The following is a 27,562-nucleotide window of genomic DNA, read 5'->3' on the forward strand; positions in this document are numbered from 1 at the left end:
TGCCATATTGTATTTGAAAAGTTGGTGCATAGTCTGGTGACCCCTTGTTATTCAAAACTCAATATATACTTCCATTTTTTCATAATATTTTTAGAAAGTTAATGCTTCTCATTACAAGTGCACAATGGTAATTTTGATTATCTATTTTATTTTTTGCAGTGCGAATAGACTCATTAATCTCTATATCAGTATTGCTGTTTGGAGGTCTGTAAATATCATTATTGCTGTTTGGAGGTCTGTAAATTGTTTGGAGGTCTGTAAATGCATCCAATTAACATTTCTTTTCCGTTTACTAATGTTACCCATATTTGTGCAACTTTATCATTGCACAACTTGATATCAATTGTTTTAACCAAGTTTAAATTGTTAGAAATATAGATAGCATTATTAATTGATAATGTAAGTACTTTAAATTTATTTATAAGTAATGTTGCATTAGTATACCAGCAATGCAAGTTTTCATGCTGTTGGTTTAACTTTAAATTTGACAATTTTGCTGCTACAAATGTGGTATCAAAAGGGAAAATCTGGAGTCAAAGTAGCATTTAATCTTTTGAGTTTTGTTCCAAAATTAAAGTCTAACAATCTTTTTGCTTTAGTCAAGTTTGGATTCATAAAGACTTAATCATACAACTTATTTGATTTAAGTTCTCGAGCTGCAACAAGAAGTTGGTTGCGGGCAAACGAGTCTGGAAACTCTACAATAATTAGGCCAGGCTTATCACTGCTTTTAGAGTAAAGTCTTCTAATTAACATTGGTTTAAGACCATGTTTGCCGATGGCCTTAAGTATGTTGTCATTTTCAATTTTATCATTGGCAGAGGATGATTTTGACAGTTTGTATATCTCTAATAGTTTAAGATTGGCAACAAATTGCCGACCTTGAACTTTTAGAGGTCGGCATCCAAAAATAATTTTGACACAAAGTGGTTATCATAAGACATAGAAACAAGGTCAGCAATTATTTGCCTACCTCAAACATTTTTAGGCCAGCAATTAGATTGGCATTGCTAAATGCCGACCCTAATTCCAAGGGTTGATATATCTATATGATTTATCTATATAACTGAAAGATAAAGATCAATATTTTTTTCATTAATTTCCGTTAATTTCATTAGTTTTATATAATTAAAAAAATTTAATTGTTAAAAAAAAGTTTTCATTTAATCAAAGTTCGGTTAAATAAAAGACAAGGAGCAAAAAAAATTTTCGAAACATACAATTCGATTATCAAACTGTATGTTTTGAAAATTTTTTTTATACTTTTATTTAAAAAAAAAATTGTATAAATTTATTAATATAAATTTAGAATAATATTTTACAGTTTTTAATCAAAAATTTAAAACATTTGTTAAACTTATAACTTGAGTTTAAAATATATAATTTGAATTGAAATAAGTTTTTTATTTAAAAAAAGTGTTTCTCACTGATGAATTTCAGTTAGTTGAATTTTTTTTTAAATTTATTTCATTTTCTAAATGTCCATTATCTGTACTGTAAATGTGTTTATGACATTTTTTTTATATACTAGTTTCTTTATTGTATGTAAAATGCCAAAAAGCATGTTCTGTTATTTGGGATTATTTTGAAAAAAAAACAAATAATAATAATGGTGAAGTAGCTGCCAATGCAATTTACAAAAAGTGCTGAAAAGTTTACAAACTTGCTAAGAGTTCAACATCCAGTATAATACCACTTGAAAATAAATCATTCATCTTTGTATAAATTATTAGTTGAAAAAGATTTAAGAAATTCAGTTGATCAAAATGGCGGAGAGAAAAATAACTCTACAGAGACCCTAAGTAGCCTATAACAAAAATTTTCTCACTGATTTTATTTTAACTAAATAGTTCAATTAAAAAGTTGTTTTTTATTTTATTAGCAGATAAAGGCCTTGAGAGAGAGAAAAATCAGCTTACTTTAAAGTAGAAAGATTTATATTTTAAACATGTTGTTTTTTATATATATAATGGATTTTTCTTTCTAAACCTAATTTCTGAAACATTTTGATTTATTATGATCCACATGAGAAAAATCAATGTTTATAGATATTTTGATAGATATGATTTTTTTTTTTAAATATTATATAACTTTTTTTCTATAATTATTTCAGAGAGAAGAAAACAAGGCTAAACGAATAAAAATGCTTGAAGAAAAGGCAAAAGAAAAAATGTATGACAAAATTGATTTCATTAAGTTCCTAATTTCAAAAATAAAGCACTTAATTGTGGTAATTTTATAATTTTCAATTTATTATTTTCAGTTTAAAGTTATGGGAAACTCATAAATACAATTCATGCAAGATTGAGCTTCCAAGTTGTTTAGATAATGAAAATCCATCTTTTGAAGTAGAAAGTGATGACGAAGAACAAGTTAGTCACATTAACTATGTAGTTGGTGATGTCACTAATCCTCGACAAATTAATCAAAGAGATGCTATTATTGTCCATTGTGTCGGTAAAATAATGATTATACGATAAATATTTATTTAATTATTCACACTTGCTTTATCTTATATAATTTATTTTTTTATTATTACTATGTTTAAATCACATTTATTATTTACTGAGGTGCAGGTTTCTTAGGATGAGCTTTTTACTTTCTGTACTAATAATGGAAGAAACAGAGAATGTTATTAATATGTAAAGTTGATAGTTTATCTGTAAGACTTCCAAAACTTTCAATCAGTGAAATTAAAAGGCTCTTATGTGTCTTGCTTTATGTGTGTACTGGTATTTTATATTGGAAAAAGCAAACCTTCAACTAGAAAGTTCTGGTTTATCAGCCCTTATTTAAGCAGTTAAATTAAATATCAGAAGCAATATTATGAATCAAATCCTATACCTGTTGCTTTAAATAATAATATGAAATCTTTTTAAAGATGCTTTAATTAATAGTCACATAACTATTTTGCACCTGTTTTGCAGATCAGGACTGATTATTTTTGTTGTAGTACTACCACAAGAAACTTTTAAAAGGTTTATGAGCTCCTTTTATCCTTGTTAACAATTTAGTTAACAGCTGACAAGACTTCATTTCTCAAGGGTTCATTTCTCAAAGTAAATGCCCAGAACAGAAAAATCCATGCTTTAGCTTATAAAGCTATAAATAAACTTTATAAAACTTTTTATGGTAAAAGTTTTTGCCTTAAACTCATAGTAGTATATCAGTTTTAGGATAAAGGTTAGCATGGCAATTCTTAAAGTTAATGTTAAGTCTTTTCGTGACTCTTCATGTATAGAAGTCATGACTGTTTGCATTTAATATCTTATTTTAAAATTAGACATTTTATTTGAATTACTGTAACTTTCTGAAAATTAGGTCAAATCCATTTCAGGCTAAATATTTAATTTTTTTATTCTTAAAATCCAATAAAGCAGCATCTAGCCAATAACTACATTTTTTAATGCTTTAATTTCATTTTACAGAGAATTTAAAAACTGTTAATAAAGAAGTGACTGTTTAAATATACAATTTATAAAGTTCAAACATATTTACTTTTTTTTTTTAAGAGTAAGTTCAGTTTTGCACAGTAAAGCAGGGTCTGTTTTTTTTCAGTCTTTAATTAAAAATGCAACAGTGGTGTAAACAGTGTAAATAGGTAGTAGTAGTAGTAGTAGTAGTAGTAGTAGTAGTAGTAGTAGTAGTAGTAGTAGTAGTAGTAGTAGTAGTAGTAGTAGTAGTAGTAGTAGTAGTAGTAGTAGTAGTAGTAGTAGTAGTAGTAGTAATAGTAGTAGTAGTAGTAGTAGTAGTAGTAGTAGTAGTAGTAGTAGTAGTAGTAGTAGTAGTAGTAGTAGTAGTAGTAGTAGTAGTAGTAGTAGTATAAATAATGGTATAAAAACCATTTTTATTAGATGATTCTGGTTACTGGGGACATGGTGGTTTATTTTCTGCTCTTAATAAGCACTCAAAACATCCAAAAGAACAATATGAACTGGCTTTTAAAATGAAAGGTAAATAACTTTGTAGCATACTTGTACTTTGTTTGATAATATTTTGTACTCATTTTGCTATTGTTATTTTGTATTATAGATTTGCATCTTGGTGATGTTCATCTTATAAATATGCAAAAAACTGATTTTGCTATTTATGTAAGTATCTTTTTAAAAGTTTTAGAAGATCTTTGAATCTAATCTTTTATAAAAGTCATTTTTGTATATGTTGTTTTTTTCTTTAAATATTGTTTAAACTTTAAAATTTTTTTTTTTTTTGAGATATTAAATAAGTTTTTTAAGTTGAGAACCTTTTAGATTAAATGTAAAACTTGCACATTTATTATTTATATACTTTATTTGGTAATCATTATTACGTAGAATTTCAGTCTTAGTAATATTATTTTATGTGCACTACTTGAAGGTTGCATTGATAGTTGTTTTTTCACGCGATCGCAACAACCAGATTTCACCAATGCTACTCAACTATTTATCTACTTCTTTAGAGAAAATTCATCATTTAGCCAAAGAAACAGGAGGTATTAAATTTTAATATTATATAGAGTAGGGTGGTAATGTGGGTCTAATCAACATTTATCAGTTTTTTCAGAAAAAAAATCTTTAGCGCCTGACTATGTTTTAAATCACTAGATTCATTTTTTTGGAGCCATCTTGCTATGGATTCATTTAGATGATCATTAAAGGTTAATGATATTATATTTTCAACTGAAACTAATAGATAATGCAGCATAGCAGTTTTGAATCATTGCATATTGAATTTTTATTAAATAAACATTTCATTTTTGTATGATGATGAATTTCTAATATATAACACAAAAACTTATGGATAATAAAGTAAGTACGAGTAATATATGTACTTTTCAATTGAGCTTTCGCTTTAAGTTCTTCTTAAAACATAATTTCAACATGCTTTGACTTTTTATAATTACTTCGATTTTCAAATTTGAATATCATATATTCAATATAGAAAATTATAATATGATTTATTCTTTATATTTAGAAAATTGGTATAAAAAAAAAACCCACAAAAGTGGAAAGTGAACCACAATAAAGCTCTGCATTCTTTGGAAATTAGCTAACAGAGAGAAAAAAATATATTTATTTTGCATTTCTAATTTAGCACTTTGAACAAGTAAAGTTTTTTTGCATTAAAAACATTTATTAAAGTACTATTATGTTTAAACGTTGATCAAATTTAAGTACTCACTCGTTGACTTCAGTCATATTTTACTGTATATTGGTATATTTCATTGAAAAAAGATAAAAAATTTTGATGTAGTTTACTAAAAATGATGCCATGATCATGATTTTAAGTTTTCTTCAAGAAGTAAGTTGATTTGCTATATATTTTTGCTCAATATTGAAAGTAAAAAAAGGCTTTGATTACCCCACCCTACCCTATAATTTTTTTACGTGATCTTGTAATAAGTGCAAAAGTCAATAATTTGTCAAATTTTTTTAAAAAAGTGATATCAATTCTAGATATTATTAGAGCTTATCTTTTGGTTATAGACATAAATTTTTAATTTTTTTTTTTTTTAATTTAAATGTTCATTTATTAATTATTTTTTTTGAATCAATTAAGTTTGCAATATTGAAAGCATTTCAAATAATAAAAACATTTTTTCAAATAATAAAAAAGTTTCTTTATCACATCGGGAACTCGTAGTTACAGGTCTTTTAAGTTTATACCTGTAACGGTTGATCAAATAAAATAAAAAAATTAAGTGGGTAAAAAAGTCTACCGGCCTAGACGATATATCACCATTAATACTGAAAGACCCAGCTAATGTCTTGTCTAAACCACTTACTAACATAATAAACATGTCTTTAAAGAGATCAACCTATTTACCTGATTGGAAACCTATATCTGTAATACCAACTATATCAAAAATTATCAAGCGAGTTGTACACATCTAATTATCAAATTATTTAGAGAAAACTAGTTTGATAAATGACAATCAGTTTGGTTTTTGACGTGAACAATCAACAAAACTAGCTGTAACGCTGTTTGTAGATAACATAAAACGAAAAGTTGACAAAGGTAAATTAGTTAGGGCAGTATTTCTTGACTTGAGTAAGCCATTTGACACTTTAAGTCATGGAATATTTATCAACAAGCTTAACAGTTATGGTGTTCATGATACTGAACTCTGCTGGTTTAAAGATTACCTATTTAACAGATATCAACAATTTGTTTTCAAAACACAATATCTGAAACAGGAAAAGTTGTATGTGGTGTACCTCAAGGATCAATATTAGTCCCTTTACTTTTTATTTACTTTAATGACCTGGTATCTTGTTTGAAACATACAAAATCTATTATTTATGCTGATGCATCTCGTATAACAAATGCAAACAGCAAGCACAAAGTGAACACAAAATCCCCATTCTCATAAATTCTCATTGCATCTTGTCTATTAACAAAGCAATGCATTCTTGCTTTATTATGCTCAAACTTTACTAACTGCTTTGAAGTTGTCAATCATTAAAAAGCAACAAAAAATAACTGCAACCAACATTAAAATTCCAAAAATCCAACTTGAGTTTGCTAAAAGTTTTTTCTATTACTCTGGTGCTAGAGTTATGACAATCTACCATTAGAAATTAGGAAAATCAACTTGTTGACTGAATTTAAAAATACGTTAAAAATTTATTTAAAAATTTTTTTTTTTCCTTTTTACAACATTTCTAATAACCTTATTACCTCAATTGATTATAGTTTTATTATATTTTATAACATTTGTAATAATTTCTGAATTTATCCTGTATAAATATTCGTTAAATAAAAAAATAAAATAAAATTTGGAAAAAATTTGTTTTTATAACCAAATTAAATTATGGGCGATATAAATTTTTATAAAAATTTTTGATAAAATTTATGTTTAAATATTTTACTTTTTGGAAAATTAGTTTTGATTTCAACTTGAAATTTTTACGAAAAACATTATTGAACATAATAAAAAATACAAATTTATGGCAACTGCTTTTCTAAATTTCTTAAAATAGAATGTGTATGCTGTAAAAGATTGCAACAATATATCACACAATAAATAAAACTATGCTTATTGCACAATATAAAGAAATTTAATTTAAATTTAGATATTGCACATATTAAAACTGTATAACACTACTTTAATGTTAATGATGTAATATATTCAAAATGCAATTTTACTCTTTATATGAACTTTGTTTAATAAACTGCATTTGTTTTTAACAAATAATGGGTTGTATCACAATTGCCAGTTTAAAATATCTTTTTTTTTTCTTTATTACCGACATCAGATGAAAATCTTTTTCAACAAAATGTATACAATAATTCAAAGAACATTTAAACAATTTTTGGAAGACACAAATTTAAAAATTCTTTTTTTTCTTTATTACCAATATCAGATGAAAATTTTGTATACAACAAAATGTATACAACAATTCAAAAAACAAAATTGGAAAGAAAAACAAATTTGGAAAGAAAACGTTTTTGAAAAACATTGTTTATGATTTGTTTATCTTTTCCCAATTTATTTATTTTACTTTTTTTTGAAACTGATTTTTTTAAATATTTTCTTGGGTTTGCAAGCTTATTGTCAATACCAGTTTTTACTTTTAATAAATTATTGAGCACTAAAATCTTTTTCTTTTGTTTTATTTTTTTCATTAGTTAACTAATGAAAAAAATATCATCAATTGATGCTACCCAGCAATCATTGTTTTAGTGGACTTGCAATGGACCTAAATAGGCATTTTTTAACAGTTCGTTGGAGTTTTGTTCATTGGTTACTTAGTGGACCATTAATGGCAGCCACTATAAATGAAGAGCCAATAACTTTCCAACATGTTATTAGTGGCTAGTCATCGGCTAGCCACATTTGGTAACTGAATAATAGTTCACTAAGAAACCAATGAGAAAAACTACAGCAGTCTGCTCAAAATGCCTAAATAGGTCCATTAAAATTCCACTGAATGTTTGTTGGGTATTTTTAGATTTTCATATACTTTATTTACTAATCTGTTATGATCTTATTTATTATATACTTTCTAATTTATTATAAATTTATTATAATTATGATAAATTATTAATAATAAGTTATGATAATAATTTATAATCTATACAAGGATTTTGTTTCTATGACACAAAGTTATGGTTATTTATTCTAATGATTTAAAAATATTTACAATTCTTTATAGATAAATATATATAATAATTTTAAGAAAAATAACAATCAGTAATGATCAATAGTAATAATCAAAATTTGTAATGAATGTATCTTAGCAACATTACCTATGTAAAATTTAAGTTCATAATAAGAATGTAAAATTTAAGTATAATAAAGTATCATAATAAAAAAACGCTTTTAGATAAGAAAAAAATAAACAAGATAAAAATGATTAACAAGTGGCTTTTTCCGCTTTTAATATGAGAATTTATAATTATGAGAAATATTATCAGAGTTAGTTAAGATGTTCAGTGGTTCATGTATGTGCAGTGTTGCAAAACATCTGACAGCTTTTTAGGTGGTTTCATCTTTTCACTGGCTTTAATTTTACATCATTATATTTTTAACAAATTTTTATGTGAACAAATTCAAGTTGTTAAGTATGGAGTCTATTACTAATTTAAAAAAACCAGAAAAAGTTGTATGCAGAAATTGTAAATTGGTTTTCTATCTAATGGTGAGTGGTTTTGTTATAATTTTTTTTTTAATTGTTATTTTTATTAAAATTATAACTAAATCAGTGATTCTCAGATCATACAACATTAATAGAATAAAAACTAAGTTTTTACTAAAGCCAAGCTAAAAACTAAGTTTTTACTAAAGCCAAGCTACAACACACATATTCATATCTGAATAATGGGAAAAAGTTATCTTTATTATCGCTTAACCTAAATTTCTGTAAAAATTCATTCTGTTTGCAAGTAATTATATGATTTTGCAAGAAACGACTCATTCCAATTATGTATGCTGTGCTCCAATCAGTCACATCATTTCGACATATCCAATCAAGAGTATATGGTGATGTATTTACTGACGAATTCTATAATATAAATTTGATAAATAATAATAATTATAAAGTTTATTAATAAAGATTACAGTTAAAAAATCAATACATTTTTTTTTTTAGTACTTACCAAAATTACTTTGTTACTATCTATCATTAGTTTTTATTAATGTTTTTTAGATTAAAGTTATAATTTTTAAATGATATTAATGTTCATCAAAGACTAAAATATAATTTTTTTACTTGTTTTTTTACTTACTGTTGATTTGACTGCAAGTTTTGCATTCTCATCTATGTGAAGTAGGGTTTGTTGCAAAAACTTTATTACGCCTGGTCCAACATTAGTTTTTTTATCTTGAGTCTCACTGTCACTGAGAATTTGAGTAATTTGATCTCTCGATTTTGCTTCATTACTGATAAGTAAATCTGTGATTGGATTGGTTATATGCTGCCATGTTGTTGTTTGTTGCTGTTGCATTGTTTGTAATGTTGGTTGCAATGTTGCAAATGGATTTTTTTTTCCTACTTGGTTATTGAGTATCATAGTGTTATTCATTACTATATGATTTTTTTGATTACTGTACGATTTAGTGGAATAAGCTGCATTGTTATTTGTGTTATTTCTCATAAAACTGTGTTGTGGTTTCTTTGAGAGTTTCATCGGATTTTGAGTTCTTTGTTCATTTTTATTTGTGTGGTGGAGATCATCTGAATTGGTTTCGACTATCGTAGATGCTTGTGTATTTGTTGTGGGGTTGCTCTGACTATTATACTCATTGTAATAAGCAGGTTGTGTTGTGACAGAATTGCTACTGGTAACAAAATTAATGCTGGTATCAGTATCATTACTGGTAACTGCAATGCTACTAGTGACAAAATTTCTACTGAAGGCAGAGTTTTTATTGTTAACAGAATCACTAATTTTAATTTCATTTTTATTTTGTTGCAGGTTTTCTGTGATTTTTTCACTGGTATCAAACAAATCACCAATAAGAATATTTTTGTTGCTTTTACTGAACTTAGTGTTTATATTATTTTGCTGAATAAAAACAGTTGAAGCACCATTAGTTTTTGCTTGATGGAAACTTGAATTTGTAGTACTTACAAATAACTTTGATCTGTTTGTTGTACTAACATTTATTAGATTAACTGCGTGACTTGAAGATTGTATTATTCTATGAGATGGTAAAGTAAACATTGTAGTTGGATGTGTGTTAACACTTAATGACCTGCTGAATATTGTCCTAATTATTGATGAGTTTTCTATTTGCACGTGTGCAAAAAAATCCTTTAGATCTTGGTCATCATCATCAAGATGTTTTGTGAATGAAGAGGTGATGTTTATTGATGTTGTCATCATATTGATTCCATAATTATTGTCCTCTATTGTGGGATAATCTAATTGAGTTTTTGTTGTAAATGATTTTGTGGGTAATATTTCTCCTAATATTGAACTCTTCATTACAAGTGTGTTATTTGAATGCACATTTATTTTTAGCATATCTTCTTGTTTAAAACTATTTTCAAAGGAATGTCTAGAAAAATGACTAGAGTACGAAGGTTTAAGGTCTACTTTTTTAGCTTCATTTTTAAAATGAAAACTTTTTAGAGCGTTCATATTTGTAATTATTGAATGTGCTTCATATTTAGATTTGTTTGATAAGTTGATTTCTGGTAATGATGATTTTGCTGGAACGTTATGATTCTGGTTAATTTGCACACTTTCACTAACTTCCAGAGTTAATATTTCACTAGCTTGCAAATTGATTAAACTAATTTGTGAAGTGATTTCACTAGCTTGCAAATTAATTTCACTAACTTGGAAATGGATTTCACTAACATGCATACTTATTTTGCTAGCTTGTGGATTGATTTTGCTTGTTTTTGAATGCATTTCATTTGCTTGGAGGTTCATTTTACTATCTTGCAAACTGATTTTGCTAGCTGGCAAACTTTCACTAGAATTTTGACTGAATTCACTATTTTTAAGATGAATTTCACTAGCTTGAAGAATAATTTTGCTTGTCTGCAGGCTATATTTTGTTTCATAAACATCTGTTATCTGGGATTTGTTTTTTGTATTTAGAAGTAATTGGTTATTTATCAGAAACTCTCTACTTGTTACTTCACTTTGAAAACTTTTGGTGGCATCGTTTAATGAAGTTAATCTTGTAACACTTATTTCATAAAAGTTTGTTTGATTATTTGTTAATGAATGTATTGATTTTTTATTGCTTTGAGTACTGTCTAGAAAGAAGTTATGAAAATGATAAATGAATGAAGTGTTTGTATTTACTCTATCTTTTGAATGTTGCTTGTATGTTTGATTTGATTTTATTTGATTTACATAAACATGGTGAGTGTTATTTGTTTTTATAATTTCAAAGCTATCATTTTTGTGTTGTTCAGAAACTGGTTTATTGTTGTTTTTATTCTGGTTACTGGTCTCATTCCATGATTGTTTTTCACTACCATTGCCATCATTGTTAGGCTCTGTCACCATGGTAAAATTTGTTATTCCAGTTTCAACCTCAACTTTATTTTCAACTTTGGTCAAAGCTGTTATGTCTGCTTTAATTTCATTGTTCATGTCGTATGAGTATGATGGAGTTGATGTGTGGTCTAGAAAAAAGTTAGCCTTGTGTTAAGAATGATGAAAATATTATTATAATATTGCATAATTTAATATATTAATGAAATATTTTAGGCAAAATATTTTAAGTAATTAAAATAATTTATCTTATGTGCAATATGAAGAATAATAACAACAAAATCCTTTATTTTTTTATTTTAGTTCAAAAATCTTTATTTAACCATTTGAATTTTTTTTTTTTTTTTTTCTCTTTTGCTTATTAGTATGTGTGTTAAACAATAAATTGCGAAAAGTTCAACGTGAGATTTAAAGTAAAAGAAACACTTAGTGAAAGTTTACACAAAATATGTATAAACAGAACAGATTATATGTTGTCTTTTTTTAAAAAAAACATGATATAGTCTGTTATAAAATTAAAGAAAAAAAAATCCTAATTCTATAGATTTTTTTGAAATAGTTTTTATTTTTTCCGTTTTTCCTTCTTTTTCTATAAAGAGCATTCTTATTTTTTGTTTTTATTTTTTCTAAAAAATTATTTTTTTTTTTTAGTCATGTTTTATTTCTATGCTATTTTTAACATGTGTATATATAATAATAATAAAAATAATAATAATGGTAATAACAATAATAATATTAGCAATAAAAGTAATGTGTAATAATTTATTACATTAAAGTGTATAAACAAAATGTAATTAAAAAATAGCCTTACCAAGAGGTTTTTCAGTTTCGTCATTTATAACCTTTGGGTATACTTCATCAGTTGTTTCTTCGATATCTTCTTCTATATTTCGTTTTGTTGAGTTCTTTTTATATGAATCAATATGTTTTACTACTGATTCAACAAAGTTTTTAGCAGCCTATGAGATAATTCTAAATATCATTAAAAATTTATGCAATTTTTAAATTATACTAATTATGTTACTGAAGCATGGAAGGAAAATATGTTTTTTACTACAATATTTTTTACTTTATATACAATGGTAAATTTTCATAAAATAACAAATTTTTGTATATATTTATATGTATTTTATATATGTTCGAATATAATATTATAACATATAATATAAATTTCAATAGGTATATATATATAACTTGAACATATACAAAGTATTCTGAAAGTAGGATATAACTTACTAGAGTGAGATTGATGTGATGTCGATTTTGTTCTTCAATTTGTTGAATGAGTGATAAATATCGATGTAAAAGATGTTTTGGAAGGTGTCTTCGGTTTCTAATTTTTGTCAATTTTTTTAATTTTTTAACAATTTTATCCAATGAAATGTAATTTTGATGCTTTTTTAAGACTATTTCTCTGCGCTCTCTTGCTCGAGTTTTAGATCTCTCATTCGTTTGAAGTCTTGTTGTTTCTGTTTTGTTTTTTTCAATTTGTGTAAAGTTTTTGTTTTCTTTGTTTCTTTTATCAGCTAAAATGTGCAAAAATATTCAGTTAATTATGCTAAAATATGTTGAAAAGAGGAAATAGATATCATTAAGATGAATTCCAGGAAACATTTTTCTATTTTCTTTTAGCAAAATGTCCCCAGGTTAAAAATAAAGTGTTAAACTAGTTTTTAGCTGTGTGAACACTAAAAATGTTTTTACACAATTTTGTAATATTGTGAATTTTCTTCTAAAAATTTACAATATTACAAAATTGTTAAAAAGAATCAGTTGTTTTCATTTTAATAATATTATCATAGAATATTTTTCAGCCTGATTTGTTTGCTGTTTGCATTAAACATTAGCTTTGCTCAATAATTCAAAGATTCCGTAGAAATCCTAAAGTGTTCATTATTTTTTATTTTGAAAAGTATTCCTAGTTTTATGTGGATCAAAAAATCTTTATTTACATAAGAATAACATTTATAATAAATATAGAATAGTTTCTTGTTTATATTTGAAAGGTTTAAAATCTGTATTTTGGTAGAAAAATTAAACATTTATTTTAATGTAACGTTGCAAAACGTTGCAAGATATTGAGCTTATTTTTTTATATGAGACTGTTATTATTGATATTGCAACTTAACTAAATGTTTTAAATTCATTCCTCCATATACTTTTTTTATGTTATTTTGATATTACTAATATATATTTTATATATATATATATATATATATATATATATAGAGAGAGAGAGAGAGAGAGAGAGAGAGAGAGAGAGAGAGAGAGAGAGAGAGGGAGAGGGAGAGAGAGAGATGTAGATATAGATATATAGGATTTTTAAAAGTGAATCCGATAGTACATTGTTATAAAGTTCATTTCATAAATATCATTTTATATGAAGTTAATTAGATGAATAAGTTTTTTTAAATTGTAAATAAAAAGTTGTTAAAAAGTCAATTTTGATTATTTTTGTTTTATTCAAACCCATAAATAACAACTAATTTAAAAAATTCAAAGTTTAAGCAACAAAAAATAGGGAAGGTTAAAACACCTTTTAAGTACTATGGTAGGTTACCTTGACTTCATAGCAGTTACAACGTGTCGCTACTTCTAATTTGAAAAAAAAACTTTTATAAAACTTTTACAAAAACGTAGTATGCTACTCTCTGTTGTTGTTTTACTCTCTAAGTTTAGAAAGTTAGTAATTTAGTAATATAATATTTGATATATCAAATATGTAGCATGTTAAAATTTACAAATAATTTAGGCTTAAACTTCTAATTTAGATTTAAGGTAAATTAATTGGTTAATTGCCTTTTTGTTAGTATTTTATTTGTTTTGAACATGTATGACATGTTTCTTATGAATTTTTATTAAAGTTGAATTATATTATTTCGTCTTTATCTCGTAATCTCGTAAAGGTAATATCGTAATATACTTTCATTTTGATGATATTGTTGCTCGCATAATATTCAGTTTTTTGTTGTTTTATCATCTTATTCAAGAATATTAACTGAATAAAATGTGAACAATAACATTAATATTAAAATGAATGTATATTACAACATCTTGACGTTTTTCTGAGGTCTGCACTAAATAAAAAATAATTTTGACTGATAATTTTTTTAAATTTGGCCGTGCCAAGTTCATTAACCTGTGAGCTCTGAGATTAGCAAGGAATTTAAAATAACTAAACTCTACCGAAGTTTATACTATACATTTTTTATCTGTCGAAAGGAAATCTATTTACAAATTTAATTGTGCAGCTAAATTAGCTGGAGAAGAAATTTTTTGTTTTTGAATCTTTATAATCAATTCTTTTTAAAAGTTGCAACCTTTGAAAGAGAAAATTAGTTCACAAAATATAGTTTGATCTCTTTTTTTTTTTTTTAAACAGTCCAGCCGAAGACAAGAATCTAAACAATTTTTTTTTATTTTGGATAGACATTCTAAACATTAAAAAAAAAATCTTTTAGTGACTTGAATCCATAATACAAAAAAAATCATTTTTTTATAATGGATTCAAGATAAAAGATTTATATTGTTTTCTTTTTTTGTTTATCCTTTTTAATAAGTTCATTATTTACACAAAAATCATTTAAATTAGCCGTTTAAGGCGAGAACCTGAGAAGCTGTTTACTAGCTGCGCTAGGTAAGAGTGAAGCTGCGCTAGATAGACATGAAGTACAGAAAAAATAATAAGCATGAAAAAAAAGGAAGCAAATCATGCCGAACAAATGCTGGAACACTATCAAATCTCAGTGGAATCTTTAACTTTGAAATATAAGAATAGACAACCAAGAAAAAATGAAAAAGTTCCATCAAAGATGAAAAAGTGTGATAATGGTAATCACATAAAAATAAATTTAAAATCTGCACACCGAAATGCATCATTGGCCTACTTTGCTGAATTGAATTTTGTAAAAATTTTATGAACAACTCATAAATTTATAAAACATATGAACACTTATTTAATTATTAATAAAAAATCTAGAAGCCAAAAGTTGATTTACGATTTTAATAAGAATGAAGGCAGCACTTTTTTGTGAGGTTTCTTTGCTGAAGATATATTCTCATTTTATAAAATTAAGATATTTTGACAGAATTTTGAACGAGTTGCTCTTAACGCCCTCAATGCCAATAAGGTGTAATAAAGTCATTGTAACATTGTTTTAAATAACGCAGAAACTATCAATATTTTGAATTTATCAATCCGACTTTTAATGGACTTATCTTTGTTTGCTTAAGTATACTGAGTTTTATTATGTTGAAATTATCATACTAGGTTACCATACTAATTTCGCCATTTTTGGATATTTCGTAATACAAGTTTATCTCGTACATAAAATTTCCAGTTTAAAACATTTTTAACTACTATATACATTATGATATAAATTTATCTATAGGGCATATTAATGTTTTGGTTACATGATTTATTTACGTTATAAAAAAAAAGGTTATATGCAAATAACAAAATAACTTAATAAGGTCAGATTTACCCTATTTTACCATAAATAAAAATACAATTATATTATCATTAAAAAAGCAAAACAAAATAGTAAAGAATATAATATAAACAGTTACTAAAATAGTAGAATATTACATAAGGAATCAGAAGACTCGAGGTTTAAAACCAGAAGGAGAATCAAAATTTAAAATCATGTAAATTTTTTTCTAAGTTGTAAAAAAGGTACAAAAGATAAAGTTTAGTGTACTCAATTTATTTTAAATTCATAAAACAATGTGTTTAAAAAAAAAAAAAAACATTGCGTATACCTGTTTCTGCTCCTTGTAGTTGTAGTTCACTATATTCTAAGTTAAAATTTGTTAAGCTCGCCGTGGTGTAATGTATTGCTGCGCCTAAAGTTATAAAAATTACCGCAACAGCGGCTGCGGATAAAATACTAATACTTGGATATTTCTTTTCTTCGACGTGAACAATTTCTGAGTTATGGTTATTTAAAGGTTGGTTATCTTTTTGTCCTGTTTTGCTTTGTTTTTTCCACATTATAAATTAGTTTCAAGATTCGTTTAAGCTGTTCATTTCATCCTTTTACTCGACTTTGACACCACGTGCACACTTTTTAACTTTTAAATATCGTTATTTTGGTCATAAATCCAGTTTTTGTTATTGATTTTTGTATTTCTAATACTACTTCACTTCTGATGAATGTTTGAAAAAAATCTATGCAGCGTTCATTTACTGTTCGTTTTAACGTTCATTTATTTAAATAGAGTTTAAAATACGAATACAAGCGACGCTCTTGTTACCAATCTCTTTGCTGTGAATAAATTACGGAAATTTTACTTATTTAACGTTTACTTGTGACGGTCCATTTGTTGATTGTATTCTCGTCAATGTAATTCGCTTTAGAAAACTTTATTAATCAATTTGGTAAAATTTGATTTCTATGGATACCTCCTAAAACATTTCCTAATTTAGTTTTGAAAACAAAAGGTCGCGTAAATATCGAAAATATCGTAAAATATCGAAAATGTTTTAACTCTAATAACGCTCTGACGCTTAAAATCTTAGCGATTAAACCCAAAGTGCTAGAGTTGTTTTGAACCAAGTTAACTGTGCATAAACTTTTTTTAACAGTGGTAACTTTTGCACTAAATATTTTTATAATTAATTTTTAAATATTTTTTGAATTAAAACAATTTAGACATTTTAACTTGCACTAAATATTTTTATTGTTGTCCTTCTATTATCATTGCAGCTAGCGTACATCTCCCTCGCATCGGTTATAATTCTCCTAATTTCAATTGGTACGGCACCGAAAGGTTGATTAAAAAAATATTAGCTGATCAAAAAGTACCTACATATATGTATCTTTTCTATTTTTATTTGTATACTTTACTTTCATTATTGTTTGCTTTCAAAAATAGTTAAAACTTATTTTTGTAATAAGAAATTTCTTATCTGTAACTTATTTTCATTTTGTAAAAATCTATACTATTAAAACACCGATGTATCGATTAAATGACAGAACAGTCGATATAACGACTGTTATTGGAACAGTCGTTGTCTCGTTCTCGTTAATTTAAACTACACTAACTGGTTAATATACCAGTTAATATAAAATACATAAAAAGTTTTTCTGTATAAATTTGTAACCGAGCCTCACTATGGCTGTAGCTTTAAAAATGACCAGAAGGCTTTTTTTTTCAGAATGACCTTTTTTAGTTGAAAGTTTTTAAGTTAATTATTTTAAGAGTACTTGTTAGATTAAAGAAAAATTATTGGATAGATTTTTAAACAATTAATAACTAATGTTAGACATGGGATAATATATTTTGAGTAGTTTAGAGTTAATTTTTTTTTAAAAACCCGTAAGCAAAAAAAATTAAAAGATTCAATCAATAAATAACTAAACGTATTTTACTTAATTCACTAAGTTTAAATTTGAAATTTATCCTAAAAAGTAACTTAAAAAAAATTTGCTTAAAAAATCGAAAAAAACTTCGGTTAATTTTATTCATTTAAGTTCTTCAACGCTATAAAACATGCAAGAAAGAAAAAGTACCGCTTTTTCAATATAAATAAACTCAGCGAAGCGTGCTTGCGAACAGCAATTAAGATAAGTAGTATCACCGATTTACTTGTTCATGACCTCGTTTTGTTATCTGGTTTCTACCGTTGTAAGTGGCTGACTTAAACAAATTTATAAGAAAAAGGTAAATAAGGGGTAAAAAAAACCAATTTTTGTCAAACTGCGGCTCGAGCACTACAAAAACAAAGAAGTAAAAATTGCTCGCGTTAGCCCTTTTTTTTTTAAATAAGAATTGCGCTGGTTAATGAGCTTTATAAGGTTAAAAGCCAAAATGCTGACCAAAACTGGTCAATAAGTTAGACTAGTGTCTCTATAATACGTTACCACTAAAAGGTATTTCGTCGCGCCTGTTTTTTATTTTTGTCGCTTAACTGTATTTTTAATTAATATATTTTGTATACACTGTATACGAAATATGCAACAACGCATGTTAAATAAGTATTTCTGTTACTACCTTTTAGTAAAAATGCACGATTTTTAGTAAAACATGCACGGTTTTCAGTAAAACATGCACGGTTTTTCGCAAAACATGCACGGTATATTTTTTTTAACTGTAAAAGTTATTATTATAAAAAGTTTGCTCAAATAAATTCTTCGTCAACGGATCAACTAACTCCGCATTTAGCAACTGAAAGTAACGAGTCAAAGTTTCATGTAAATGGTAAAAAATATGTCTATATGTTTAATTCTATAGCATTAACATAATTAATTATACTATATCAGATTTATTCATTTTTCAGATACTTTGCCAGATATTTTTTCGGGTTTAACTGTATACTTTCACGGGTTGAATGATTTAACGGAAACACGTCGTTTATCAAGATTCGTCATTGCTTATGATGGCGAAGTAGATACAAGTTTAACGCCTGACACAACGCATGTTGTGACCACCTCTTGTGGGAAGCAATCACTTGATGATATCCCTGACAGTGTAAAGGTAGTTGAAACTGGTTGGATTGATGAATGTTGCAAACAAGAAAAGTTGGTTTCTGAAGATCTTTTTATCGTAAAATAATGTTCAATTCTATTATTCTCGCTAAATTAAAGTATACTATGGTTATGTAACTAATCAAAAATATTTTATTTTGAAACTTGTGCATCATCTTATTGATGTTTCGTTAAAATATTTGTAAAACACGAATTCCGTAAATATTTACTCACGTTGTTTTTTTTGTTGTTGTTTTTTTTCAGTTAGTTATTTATTAATTAAATTTTGCTGTTTGCTGATGCATTTTTATTATAAATATCAACAGGAAGATTTTCTTCCAAATTACTAAAAAAAAACAGTTTTAATTTTAGGTATTTGGCGTACATAAAGATTTGATTTAAGTGATAAACATAATCAATTATACAAAAAAAATTAAGCATTTAGTTGATCCGTAATGGGGGGGGGGGGGGGGATTTTTTAAAATAAGCAAAATTAATCACATTTTATGACACTCTAATTCAATTTTTCTTTACTTGTTTTTAAATAAAATTTTGGCCAATCTATAAAACACCTTTATACTCCACTTAACCGAAAGATTTCACTTAAATCAGACTGTTTATCAAGTTGTTGATTTTTTTGGTGGATGAAATCTTTAATTATGAAAAGTTTTGTGGCAAGTTGTTAAACGTTTTGGTTTATAAATCAGTAAATAAAGTTTTTGAAACGGTAAATTTCGTTAAATATCTTACGGTTAAATGAAATGCGTATGGGTTCTGAACGTATCCTGAAACTATGAAAACTCTATCCAATGTCAAGTTATCCGGTTTTAGTTTTCCAGAAATAAAATCATACTTCTTGTAGCATATGAATTTAAAAGTTCATTTATTTTAAAAATGTAACAGTAACCCTTTTGCTTTGATCTGATGATTTTTCTTCGCCATGCTTTTTACACCTTAGTTATCCAACCTCTTGGCAATTTGGTGCCAAACTTTTCAACCCAAAATATTCTAAAAAGCCAAGGATGCCATTTCTTCAGTTGTTGAAACTGCATCACAACTAAATAGTTACATTTCAATTATTTCTCCCCAAAAAATATAGACTTTGGTGTGCGAGACCATATATTTTATGTTTTGCGTTTGTGTTATGCCCCATCAATAGAAATACGAGTGCATGGTGTATAACCAAAATATAAAAATGTTAATCTAGGCCATTTTTGCATCTCATCTTTGAAGCAGTTGTTTCAATTCTGTATTAAGCTACTTTCTTGAAAGAATCTTTAACGACTTTAAGTTTGCTGAGTAATTTTTTTATCTATTTAAGACTTTAGTTCATTTATTTTAAGTTCAGAAAATAGTATTGATTCCACCAAAACCACGCCCAACATTGGAAGAAGTACATAAAATTTTAATCTAGTCACAAAATGGATATTTAGCACTAATACAGTGTGAATACTTAGGTGTTAACAAGGCCGTAGACAACTTTTTTTTATGTTTTAGCTAAGCAACTTTGAAACATAAAGAAAACTCCATATTTAAGTATGTTCGTATATATGAGGAAAGAGGATGCTTTGAAAAAAATTGCGGTGATTGGAGACTGGGAACAACAAAAAACCCAAAACTTTGACCCCCTCCCCCCTCCCCCCCCCTCCCTTCCCCTAACTCCAAATAGAAGAGCACAATTAGTCAAATTTGTAATTTTTTATTTAATTTTAAACTTAATTTAAATTCATCGACAACTTTCAAATTTGATTCAATAATCTCTTGTTGATCGGCTTTTATGACCTTATAAAGTTTACAGCTTTATTTTTTTTTTTTTTTTGTAACCACAATTTTTTGCATAGTATCCTCATTCATCTTATATATTAACATACTTAAATATGGAGTTTTCTTCATGTTCCAAAGTTGCTTAGCTCAAACATCAAAAAAAGTTGTTTACCGCCTTCGTTAATTGATTAATAATTTGAGTTAGCCTCTGTTGAAAGATAATATGCTTCTCGGTGGAAAATGGAATTATAGAGGCTTATGTTCAAATATTTTTTTATTTTTGAAGAGTTGTGAAATTTGAAAAATTTGAAATCAATAGTCTTTATGCAGAGAGTAAATTTAAAACTTTTTATGCAGAGAGTAAATTTAAAACTTCAGATTTAAAAAAAGATTATTATTATAATCAGTGATGTTGAAAATATATAAAGGTATTCGTTAAATTAATTAAATATATGAAGGTATTCGTTAAATTAATTGAAGCTTTTTTTTTAATGTTTTTTCTTTTTTTTTTTTTAAATTAAAGGTAATAGCTGCAATTTTTGTTACAACAAATAGTGAAAAAATATATTTTTATAAGTAACAAAAATAATGTTATCTTTTGAAGAAGTACCATATATGTTAGTAACTTTTGTATTTCACATAGACTATGCCCAAGTATGCCGAAAATGAGCTAGGTAGTTGCTTTAGAGATATTCTGAAAAAAGCGCCGGATAAAAAAGGTGGTTGGAGACCGTGAAAAACTAAACCACGATGACAGTTTTTATGATATTCTTTAGATCAGTAATTTGAAATATGTTTTTAGCTTGTGTATGAAGGTAGAATTCCCTTAAAACACATACCCTCTTAAACACTACACGTATAAACTTTCAGCTCTGGGCTCCACTAATATCAATGAAATTATTAAACAATGATTGAATCAGTATATATATATATATATATATATATATATATATATATATATATATATATATATATATATATATATATATATATATATATATATATATATATATAATGTTATAATCAGTCAGGGATTCAAAGAAGGTAAGGATGATGCGTTTATCATCACAACCTTTTCATAGAGCCCCTTTAGCCACTCATTAAAATAAAAATAAAAAAACACTTTAATTTTTAAAGTAAAATAAAAACTTAATAAAGCAAAACTAATTTTTTTTTTTTTTTTTTTTTTTTTTTTAAAAAATTGAAAACAAAAAAAATAAAAAATAAAATTAAAACAAATAAGAAGAAGAAAAAATAAAAAATAAATAAAAAGAAAAAATAACAAAAAAATCTAAAAACAAATACTGTAAACTATAATACATATGTCAAGAATTAAGGAGATGCATTTTAGTTTGTTGTTTAAACGATGAAATGCTTTTTAGGTCTTTAATATTTCTATTTTGGAAACATTACAAGCATTACAAATGTTCAAAACAGAACGCCTTTTAAACGTTTAAAAGACGTCTTTTCAATACCAGTTTTGTATAACTTTACTGAAACGGAAAGTTATGAAAACTTATTTAAGTCTCTTTACAACGTCTTTAGAACGTCCTAAAAGGACGTCATTTAGCGTCTAATTGATAATCAGTTTAGAACACACCACAGCGTTAATTTTCAGCGCGAATTGTTAACGAGACTATTAAAACTTAATGTTGCGTAGACTGGAATATTTTTATGTTTGGCTTAGTCTACACTAAAATATGCAGTTAAGAACCAAGGATCATGGTTTAATTGGTCAAAAGTTGAATGTTTTAATGTGTTATTATGTTGAAATAGGAGTTATATTTTTTGTTTATGGAAGAATATATATATTTTTACATATTCTTCGTATTATTTTAATCATAATAAATAAGTCTACGAAAAGATGCTCGATAAACCACTATGTTACCTCTTCTATACACACAGTTTTATATTTGAAAATGATACTTGCATTAATATCTTTTTTTTAGCTAGATATTTTGAAAGTTAATAAATATATCCTGAGATATCTTATTTTTTCTTGTAAATATTGACATTTTTGGTTTTCAAAAAGTCTTAAAACCTAAAATAATGAATTAACTTTAAAATCTTTAACTAAATATGGACCTAACACACTAAGGACTATTTGCAAAATTTTTTCATAAATGAAGTAAAAGATGAGTATGAGTTTATCTCTGATGTTTTTATGTGACTTTTTGACTAATTTTCAGAAAGCTGGCAGCCATTTTTAAAAAATATTTTTTTATTATTTGATTAAAAAACAAACAATTTTTTTTAAATTTTATAGTTAATAAAACATTTCATAAAAATGATATTTATTAGTAGGTATAAATATATATTAAAACAGTATAAAAAATGTTTACAAATATCTTCACTTGCAACGTGTGACTAGCTACACATCAGTGTTGTCTGTGTTTAACCGAGAAATGCATTCAGATCATTTTATGAAGTAAGTGTATATTTATGCTACATTATTGTGTTATTAGAATATTTAAACACACTAAATATTACTTTTTATTTTATTTGACTGAGATAAGTAGGCTTTGTGAGAAAAAAAAAAATGCTTGAAAGTTTTTGAAGTTCCAAGTTTTATCTTTTTATTATTACATCTTCATAATTGTTTATATTAATTATTATTTTTACTTTTATATTTTTGTTTTGTTTTCTGTTTTATTTCGTATCATGACTTTCAAAGTTATGTTCATTAAATTTTAAAATTGTTTAGTTTTATTCTACATTTTTTTATACTTTGTAAATAAATTGTAACTTTATTAAATATTTTTATGAAAGATAAATTTTTCACTTGGTTACATATTAGTAATATTATTAAGTTCTTATTAAGTTGATAAAAAAGTTTATTATTGATTACAACAATTTTATTATTGAAGGAATGTAAAGACTGGTACTACTGTGAGTATAATGTATAAACAGATACAAAAATAGTTTTTTAGGAATTATAATTAGAATATACAAACGACTATTTGAATATGTTACATTATATAAGTAATGAACTGAAGTGTTTACAAATTTTCTATTTTTACATATATAAATGTTTTATAATAATAATTTTTCATACAAATGTTGGTGTATATCTTAAAAACTGTGTTTCTCTCATTTATATTTATTAATATCCATTTATATGTTGCATGTTCAAAAACAAAATTAATTTGTAGTTTGTTTTTCAAAGTTGATAAACATCTGATACATATTATGAGCTTATAGTAATATACTTATTATGAGGTTATAGTAATCTGATGCAAGTTATCAGATTATTAAAAACCTTGATGTTTGTGTTAAGGTTATCTAATTAAAGCCATGATCCAAGCAGGGATGTGGAGTCCCAAAATGACTCCGGATTTGTATGTCACAAAAAGATTATTACAAGTATTGTGAATTTCAAAATAGGTATCACAGATGTAATGACTTGCAAGGCTGCTCAGTTTTATGGCTTTTTATTAAAAAATTTGTGCTGGCAAACATCAAAAAGGATTTACAAGCAACAAATTTTTTGATTTCATTTTATTTCTGAAAATCGATTTGCATTTTAATTATATCTCAATTTAAATAATTTGAACAAATTATATTTGTTCAATTAATTAATATATTTTTTTAGACTTGGATTTTATTCATATCATTTCAAGATTTTTTCATATTTTGAATATCTTACCTTTATAAAAAAGAGAAGTTATTCAAAATATGAAAATAATTTGTTTCTATTAGTTTTTATAAATATTACCTGGTATAAAAATATCAATAAGATGACACCTTTCTTAATGTTATGTTTTTGATTTTTTTAAATAAATTAAGGTGTAGATGTGTATAGTAGTTCTATTGGTTTAAGGTTATTTTATTATAGTTTATAGTTTTATTGGTTTAAGGTTAAGCTATTATATTGGTTTATGATTAACTTAAGGTTAGCTATTTAAACCACAACAAATCTAAAGCTAGGCTGTTATTATATTGGTTTATGATTAACTTAAGGTTAGCTATTTAAACCACAACAAATCTAAAGCTAGGCTGTTGAACAAGCTATGCAAACTACAGTGTGTGTGGATTTATGAAATAGAATTTATAAATTGAATGAAAATAGAGCATGTATGATAAATTGGTAGGGTTTTAGTAATTTTATATTTTTGTTTTTTAGGTATTGGCAGGCTGTACTTGACAACTTACTTTCCTGCAACGGAATCAAAAGAACCTTCAACTACAAACCAATTTTAAAAAATTTCAAAGCAGCATTTTTTAAGAAGAATTTTCCCTTTATTTTATTTACTAATCAGATAACTTATATTTCATAATTTCTTTAAGTTATTGTTTAATTTTGATGTTTTACAAAATTTTAGTTTAAAAATAATATTTACATATTGATTTTTAGTTTTTTAATAATTAATTTTTATTCAGAAGTACAATTATAATTGTAGTGTCCAATTTTTGTAATATTTTTTCTGTTAACATCAATTTGATATTATGTTATCAATGTGAAAGTATAATCTCAAGATATAATTAAAAAAATGGTAGGACGAGGTACATAAACATGCGCTTTGTTTAGCGCAAAATGTCTGTACCAATAGAAACCACTCGCAAAAATTTTCAATTTCGATTGGTCTATTAAAGTTTTACCGTTATTTTCACATGGTTTCTACTTACTATGACTGTAAGTGTGAAAACACGCGCAAACTGTCGATAGAGAGATTTTTGAACAAAAATTAACGCCGTGCGCCAGTCCGAAAAAAGACGTCTTTTAAACGTTCAAAAGACGTTAGAAACAATTAAAAGACGTTCAAAAGCCGTCTTTTTTATGTCCCGTGCCCACTGGGTGAGTGGTATATATTTTATTTGTAATTGGTATTTGCATGCTAGTACAATTGCTTGGTGTTATTCATCTATATTCTGTATTAGTTGACATTTGTACTTGTATATATATATATATATATATATATAGATATATATATATATAGATCTATATCGATATATATACATTAAGGTTCATTATCGAAATTGCAAATTTCGAAAATTTTCGATTAAAACGGTACCGAAATTTTTTTTTTCGAAATCTATAAAAACTTATGAAAATAATCGAACTAGCCAAATTAATTTCGGAAATAAAAAAGGAGTTTCGAAATGTAAAATTTATTTCGAAATCAAAAATTGAACTTCGAAAAGTGAAATTAATTTTGAAAGAAAAAACAGAATTTCGAAAAGTGAAATTAACTTCGAAAAAAAAGTGTATTTCGAAAACTGAAATTAATTTCGAAAGGAAAATCAGAATTTCGAAAAATGAAATTAACTTCGAAAGAAAGAAAAGAATTTTGAAATGTGAAATTAACTTCGAAAAAAAAAGTGAATTTCGAAAAGTGAAATTAATTTCGAAAGAAAAAAAAAGAATTTCAAAATGTGAAATTAACTTCGAAAAAAAAAAGTGGATTTCGAAAAGTGAAATTAATTTCGAAAGAAAGATAATAATTTCGAAATGTGCAATTAATTTCGAAAAAACAAAACAATATTTGATAACCTAAATTAATTTCGAAAATAAAATTAGATTTCGAAAAGTTTATTTAATTTCAGGAAGAAAAAAAAGAATTTTGGAAAGTTAAATTTATTCCAAAAAGTAATTTTAATACATTATATTTTATATTCAGCGCCCTGGGCCATCGCCCAACCAGGCCCTACTTTAACGCCGCCACTGTATATATATAAATATATATACACATAAATATATGTATATAAATGTATATATATACATAAATATATGTCTAAAAGTGTATATATATGAATATATACATATATATATAAATATGTATATATATATTATATATATGTATATATATATATATATATTATATATATATATATGTATATATATATTATATATATATGTATATATATATTATATATATGTATATATATATTATATATATGTATATATATAAATATGTATATATATATATTATATATATGTATATATATATATATATATTATATATATATGTATATATATGAAGACCTCAGTGGAAAAACCGGCGTTGTCACATTTAAAAAGTATTGAGAAAGTATTTATTGATCATTAATAAAAGTCTTTATTTAAAGCAAATGAAACTAAGCAATTTAAAAAAATTTATATTATAATTATTTTATTTAAAATTTATTCAAAACAAAACATTTTGTAATTTTTTATACAAAAATTTTTTTTTCTTTTCTTTAAATAAAGACATTTATTAATGATCAACAAATACTTTCTCAATACTTTTTAAATGTGACAAGGCCGGTTTTTCCACTGAGGTCTTCATATATTGTATGTATATATATATATATTTATATATATATATATATATATATATATATATATATATATATATATATATATATATATATATATATATATATATTTTATTTTTTTATTTTTAGGTGCCCCAAGAAGTCCTAACTGTCTTGCCACAGAGCACCGCGGAAGTGCATTTAACCAGGAAGTTCACGCCTCCTTCCTTACCATGACTCGAAAATATGTCCAGAGCTCGTTTCGAACCTGGATCTCCTGCTTATAAAGCAAGCGTTCTAACCACTGCGCCACGGCCGCACATATATATATATATATATATATATATATATATATATATATATATATATATATATATATATATATATATATATATATATATATATATATATTAATAAATATTTATATATATATAAATATATATACATATATTTATATATATATATATATATATATATATAAATAATATATTTATATATATATAAATAAATATATAAATATACATATATATATATATATATATGTATATATATATATGTATATATCTATATATATATATATATATATATATATATATATATATATATAAATAAATATATATATATATATATGTTATATAGAGAGATATATGTAT

At 25.4% G+C, this 27,562-nt stretch overlaps 2 protein-coding genes across 3 annotated transcripts in view; one reads left to right on the plus strand and one right to left on the minus strand.

Moving 5' to 3' along the window:
- The window catches only part of LOC101238793 (chromodomain-helicase-DNA-binding protein 1-like), a 96,683-nt gene extending 77,527 nt beyond the window's left edge, over nucleotides 1–19,156 (plus strand). For both annotated transcript variants that reach the window (XM_065807397.1, XM_065807398.1), the window contains 8 exons: nucleotides 2,114–2,172; nucleotides 2,264–2,457; nucleotides 3,855–3,953; nucleotides 4,033–4,091; nucleotides 4,357–4,471; nucleotides 17,151–17,259; nucleotides 18,545–18,645; nucleotides 18,725–19,156. In XM_065807397.1, coding sequence (XP_065663469.1) covers nucleotides 2,114–2,172; nucleotides 2,264–2,457; nucleotides 3,855–3,953; nucleotides 4,033–4,091; nucleotides 4,357–4,471; nucleotides 17,151–17,259; nucleotides 18,545–18,645; nucleotides 18,725–18,999 — 1,011 coding nt within the window. In that variant the 3' untranslated portion in view covers nucleotides 19,000–19,156. The remainder of the gene's footprint in view (nucleotides 1–2,113; nucleotides 2,173–2,263; nucleotides 2,458–3,854; nucleotides 3,954–4,032; nucleotides 4,092–4,356; nucleotides 4,472–17,150; nucleotides 17,260–18,544; nucleotides 18,646–18,724) is intronic.
- On the minus strand, nucleotides 8,458–17,154 carry LOC100214566 (probable serine/threonine-protein kinase DDB_G0282963). The gene is made up of 5 exons (XM_065807396.1): nucleotides 16,204–17,154; nucleotides 12,679–12,968; nucleotides 12,254–12,401; nucleotides 9,211–11,573; nucleotides 8,458–8,987 (listed from the first exon to the last, which is right to left on the minus strand). Exons 1-5 carry the CDS (start codon nucleotides 16,433–16,435, stop codon nucleotides 8,754–8,756), a joined length of 3,267 nt encoding a protein of 1,088 aa, XP_065663468.1. The 5' UTR covers nucleotides 16,436–17,154; the 3' UTR covers nucleotides 8,458–8,753.
- Nucleotides 19,157–27,562: the final 8,406 nt, after the last annotated feature.

This window comes from Hydra vulgaris, chromosome 10, assembly GCF_038396675.1.
Source record: "Hydra vulgaris chromosome 10, alternate assembly HydraT2T_AEP".
Classification (NCBI taxonomy): Eukaryota; Metazoa; Cnidaria; class Hydrozoa; order Anthoathecata; family Hydridae; genus Hydra; species Hydra vulgaris.